Raw genomic sequence first — 6,188 nt, 5'->3', positions numbered from 1 at the left:
ACACATTGGAGGGTGGAATTTAATTTAATATAATTAAAAAAAAATTTTTCTATGGACCCTTTCACAAGACTTTTTACTGTATCTTCATTTTTTTTTTAAATGTATGTACATTTATAACACTATATGCCTATTTTGTATTATATTCACACACACACACACACACACACACACACAAAACTAGTTAATACAGCGTCTATGGGAGTGACTGTAAATTTGACATCGTTCTCTCACTCTGATCAGTCCCTTTCTATTTTTTTTAATCATGAAAACACTATCATGGAGTTTTTCTTTTGCTATTTGGCAAATGGGAATGCAAAACATATATATTTGTGGTAGTCTCCCATTCACTGCTATAGAAGTTTACCCAAATATGACGACTTCTGCTGCTGAGAAATGTGAAAAAGGTCCATTGTTCTGTACAGTGTTATTGTTCTTAGAGCCCGGGACAAATACATAAATGCTTCGGTATACTTTGGAAATTGGGTTCCATGACATTTGGTCTAAATTATTTGAGTCCAAATTGAACATGTAAGATAGATAGATAGATAGATAGATAGATAGATAGATAGATAGATAGATAGATAGATAGATAGATAGATAGAGAGATAGATAATGTAGGCTAAATAGCACATTTACTAATGGGAATATTTCACTGATCAAATTTTTAAACCATTTAGTAAAAACAATACTTTTTGGTGTTATTCAGTGACAACATAGACTGGATAATATTAGACACTCTTGAACAAAGTATTATGTACCTTTTTTGTTTTCTTGTGAATTTTTAATTCTTCCTAATACCTCCTTTTGGAGATAAATTTAGCATTAGATCTTAGATATATTTACATTTAGATTCTATAAATGTCTATAAATCTAAAATTAAATTTCGAGAATAAATCTCTTTGGGTTACATTGATAGAATATTCGGCCTTTAAAAGCCATGTGTGTTGATTCTCGTGCACAGCCAATGAAAAGACAGATTTGAGAATCATGACTTGATAACACAAAGCTGCTCTGACGTACAGTAGCATTTATTTTTTTATAGAATTAAAGCCAATCTAAAAACTTGAATGCTGCCTAGCAATCGCTGCTTTTCCTATAGCAAATACAAATCGAGTTTGTTTTGTAAATCCACTGAAGCACTTTGACTGGTTGACAAATCTCTCTTCTCCCCTTACCATTTTCTGTTTTTAAAGTCCTTGCAATGTTTTTCAAAGAGGCATTTAGCCTATACAAATACAGTTTGTTCAATAGCAAGAGTAAAAAAAAAACCGCTTCAGCAAACACAGGGATTTTATTTGAAATATAGTGAAATGTAGTAATAGCTAGTCAGAGATATCCAGTGTTATCATCAGCGTTCATAATTTTGATATTTGACACCCTTCACATTTAGAATAGATCTTGTCCTTCTTCGAATGCTGCCACACAAGCCCTTAACTGTGTAGTAGTTTGTATATATGCCACAACCTCAGATGAATAACATATAATCATGAGAAGATAAGCGCTGGTGCTCTCAGGTGGTGGTGTCTATTTAGCATGCTTCACACTACAGACAGAGTGATGAAGCCAATCAGTAGATATGGGGACAGTTAGGGGACCATGATGATGGACAGAGGCCAATGGGCACATTTTTATTTGATATTTGATATGATATTATCAGATTGGAATATGGGATTGACTTGAGAGGGTTTACGTCATTTATTTAGATACATATTACCACACTGAGCAATAATTAGACCTGCCTGCCGTGTCATTACGGATCGTCTGTGATTTTAGACATTGAGGGTGGTAGGCAACAGTTGACTTTGTTGATAAGTAAACATGTATGAATGAAGAAACCTGACTCATCTGGCCACAGTACATTCATACGCATTCTGCTCAAGCGTAATGGTTTTGTTCTCTTTACAACAGATTACGAGTCTTTGTGAACTGGCCTTGGTCAAGGGGTTTCTGAATGGCAGCTTAGTCATAAACCACAGACAGTCTTTTAATGTGGCCGGGTCATTGAGTTGCTTAGTTAGTTTTGGTGTGATTTAGCAGCTGCCCTATTAATGAGCTTCAACTCGAGACTAGTAATTGCTACCAAACTAATGCAACTTAATGTTTCAGTTTTACTGTATTTTTTTAAATAAACAGTGATTAATCCGATTCATTTGAAAATTGAAATGGTGCCAGGTAAAAGTTTGGGACATGTTTTGTTATATAGATGCTTCAAATGTAAATGTCTTTTTAACATGATGCTTCTGTTCTTGGCATGATTTACCACAAGATGTCACTGCTGTTTCACCTTTAAATCACTGAATGATTTTTTTTGTGTGTGTGTGCTTGAATTGCCTTCCGTCATCTAGGTTGAATTTTTCTTAGTTACTTTTATCATTTCGCAGTAATCGTATTTACTTATATATATATATATATATAAATAGGAAGGTACAAAGAACTTATCAAATTGTTAGAAGTTAATCACTTTTTTCTAAGAAAAAAATGCACTGTGTGAACAATCCTTAACGAATGTATTTGCTACGATCACTTAAAGGAATAGTTTACAAATAATGTGCTTATCCTAATGTTTTAAACTATGCCTTTAAATTTGATTCTCCTGTAACACTATTTAATAACGCGTGCACACGATATAAACGTAATTAAGCTACCGATTTTTGCACGTTTTCCATTATTCTTTCATTTGCATCAAAACAAACATCAAGAAACACATCACAAAACAACAAAATGGTGTATCCCCGCTGAGACAGATAGGGAAGAATGACTAGCGTGATAGCACAGCACAATGCGAATGCATCAGTATCAGGAGACCTGTGGCTCTTCACTGGAGTGCAGCAGCACGAGATTCCTTTCATGCGCATTACAGCCCGAGCTCTCTGCACGCGCACTTGTGTGGATGAATTAAAGGTTACTATACTATACCTAAAAGAAAAGTGTTGCAGTTAGATCATTATTTATCACAAGGAATCACTATGGATTGCTCTGAAGAGGTGCAGTCACTCTCAGATGAAGCCAGCACTCCCATCGAGTTGAAGAAAGGAATGTCAATATTTTTGGATGTGAGTATATTAAAGCATTTTCATTTTTTTAAAATCTTGTCTGATTGTAAAAACGAATTATGTGTGCTGAACGATAAAGAGAAAATGGAGTCTTAAAATAACCTGTTGATGAATCCACAGTGCTGCATAGGATTTTGTGTTGAGTGAGTGTCTACTTGAAGATTGAGAGAATATCACAGTATCTTTAATATAGATCAAGGTGCACGAATGTTAATAATAAATATTAAGCAAATTAACAAAAGTCGTGTACCTTGATCTATATTAAAGATACAGTGATATTATATATATATATATATATATATATATATATAAGTGCAATTTAATTTAATTTAACTAAATTTAGTTGGTATAAACTGATCTCAGGTCTTGATCTTGAAGTGTTTTAGTGATGTGAGACTGGCATTCTTCATAGAAATTAATGTTAAGCTATCATCATTTAGGCTATTTGCAGTCATTATACATAATGTTAACTAGCATATTATTAATTAGTCATTGTGCATAGTTTATGCACATTAACATTTCGTTATTAAATAGACTGCGGATGGTCTTTTCCAACAAAGACACACTCTTTAAGTGCAGTTTTTGCTAATTAAATTGCTGTATGCTGTCTAAAGAACTTCCCCTGAGACATGAGGTGTGTATTGTTAATTATCATACAGGAATAAAGAAGCACAGTCCGTGACAGATTGGTGGCATCGTTTTTCACTCCTCTAAGGAGGAAGCTATATTCAGCATAGTCTTGGCATGCCTTGCAGAGGACCGTATTTAGAGTGTGAATATTCTTGCTGTGAATTGGGACTTTATTTAACAGACCACTACAGCGCGCCTGGGTGTTCAAAGTCAACATAGCCATCATCATTTTTTCTTTCATCTCTGTTCTTTTTAGGCCTCGACCTAAATAATTTACAGTGCTAGAGTCCCTTTACACGATCAACGCAGCATGCATTTTCCATGGCCCCTAGTTATTAACTGATATTGTCCTTTTTGCTTTCAGATATTGAGAAGAGCTGATAAAAATGGTAAGACATTGCCTGTGTGTCTTTTAACATGCACTTGATGTTCACCTGCATAATAAGTAGTTTTTTTTTAGACTAGTACACATTACTCTAACTGTGCATCCATATGTCTGAATGGTTGTCCATTTCCAGTCTATGCTGTTACTCTGTTGTCATGGAAACACAATACTGTCCATACGTTTCCTAATGTTAGTCAATATTTTAGTAGAGCTATGCAAACAAATGTTACTGTGCTCCCCCCTATTATAGTTCAGTTTAAGCAACCATAGAATTTTAAAAATAGCATTGATTGGGTTTCTTATGTGAAGTCCAGTTCAGGTATTGTGAATTAAAACTCAGTTATTTTGCTTTAGCATGCAGTGCACTATAAAATAATGTGTTGCTTTAACTTAAAGTAACTAAAACGGAAATATATGTACACATATAATTTCAAAATATAATTGAAAATTTTACACTTATAGTACATACGTATATAAAGTATGTAAACACAATATTTTGAAGCATTTATATTAAGTTCTGTCTCGGTAATACTGAATACTATCTTTTCAATCAATGCAATTTCAAAGCACAGTCAGGACAAGTCATCTTTATGTATATAGTGCTTTATATGATACAGATTGTTTCAAAGCAGCTTCACAGTAATAAACATGAAAATAAGATAAACAATGATGCAAATGTCTTTTTCTGCAAATTTTCAGTTTAAACTGTAAAGCAGCTCTCTAAAAAAGTTCAGCTCCAGTCAGTTCAGTGTTGGTTCAGTTCTGTTCAAGTTAATCAATTATGAAACAAATTCAGGTCTGCTTTAAGTAGATCTACAGAAGGCAATGTCGCCATTCAGCTCAAATCAGTCCAATGTTTTTTAAGTTCGGTTAAAAAACAGTTTTTTTGCAAAATCAAAATTTGATTCAACTATAAACTATAAAGCAGCCCTACAAAAGATGATAGTGTCATTTAAACGCCATCTAAACAAGCAATATTATTTAACATCACTGAATCAACTTAAATACATTAATTTATACCAACAAAACTAATATGTAGGAGTTAAATTAGGTAGAAATATCTCTTTATTGTAATAATTGCAGGTTTTTCGGTGTATGTCAGGCACAAGGATTTCTGCAGACCTCTTTCCCTCTTCCTCATATTATGTTCATTCTGAGGCTATATTAGTATATTATTTGTATATTAGTAGGTATATAGCACACAGCATGTGCAACAGTACATTTATTCTATTTTGAGTGTAGGCTGGCATGACTCACCTGTCACCGTTTGTTTGAAAACCTCTTGGCTTCTGCGCTAACTAACACGAGCCCTCAGCCCTGTCGCAAACATTGGCTTGCGGCGTCTGTGTGTTCATGTTTTCCCAAGCATCTGAGATCTGACGTGCATAAATTGGCATTGTCTGAAGATGATGAGCTTTGCTTTCTTTCTCATTTATAGATTCAGCACTGTCGTTATTAAACCTGAAATACTTTTATGAGTTGGAAATTTTTTCAAGGCAACTTTTTAACTGTATTTTCCTCTCAAAAAGATGATGGGAAGCTGTCCTTTGACGAGTTCAAGGCTTACTTCTCAGATGGTGTTCTGGCAGGAGATGAATTAAAGGAGCTTTTCCATGCAATTGACACTCATAACACAAAGTAAGTATTGCTGCTTTTCATTCACATACACATACTAATGACAAGGCACCATTTTGGGTTCCTCAGATCGACACCCTGATTAAACCCTTTGGAGGTCCTCAAGGTAACATTTAAAGGGGTCATATGATGCGATTTAAATTTTTCCTTTCTCTTTGGAGTGTTACAAGCTCTTGGTGCATAAAGAAGATCTGTAAAGTTGCAAAGACTAAAGTCTCAAATCCAAAGAGATATTCTTTATAAAAGTTAAGAGTCAACCACGCCTACCTAAAACGGCTCGTTATAACACGCCCCCACATATCTACATCACTATGTGGGAAGATTTGCATAATGCCGCCCAAATGTTCACGCAAAGAAAGAAGGCGTAACTTTGATTCTCGCTGTAGTATTGTTGTTGCCGTGTGTTTCGTTGTGAAAGCGAAACTACTTAGTTTGGCCTTCCAAAAGACGACGATATCTGCTTCGTCATGCCTGGAGCTGATCCG

General features: G+C 34.6%; 1 protein-coding gene across 1 annotated transcript in view; it reads left to right on the top strand.

Moving 5' to 3' along the window:
* Positions 1-2,708: 2,708 nt before the first annotated feature.
* The window catches only part of LOC107555561 (N-terminal EF-hand calcium-binding protein 1), a 39,353-nt gene continuing 35,873 nt past the window's right edge, over positions 2,709-6,188 (top strand). Inside the window, exons 1-3 of the mRNA XM_016238390.1 lie at positions 2,709-3,053; positions 4,048-4,072; positions 5,598-5,706. Of these exons, the coding sequence (XP_016093876.1) occupies positions 2,967-3,053; positions 4,048-4,072; positions 5,598-5,706 (221 nt within the window). The 5' untranslated portion in view covers positions 2,709-2,966. The remainder of the gene's footprint in view (positions 3,054-4,047; positions 4,073-5,597; positions 5,707-6,188) is intronic.

The sequence above is a fragment of the Sinocyclocheilus grahami genome, unplaced genomic scaffold (assembly GCF_001515645.1).
Source record: "Sinocyclocheilus grahami isolate Dianchi unplaced genomic scaffold, SAMN03320097.WGS_v1.1 scaffold538.1, whole genome shotgun sequence".
In the NCBI taxonomy this organism is placed as follows: Eukaryota; Metazoa; Chordata; class Actinopteri; order Cypriniformes; family Cyprinidae; genus Sinocyclocheilus; species Sinocyclocheilus grahami.
Note: the sequence above shows the minus strand (reverse complement) of the source record. Positions and strands in the feature narration are given on the sequence as shown.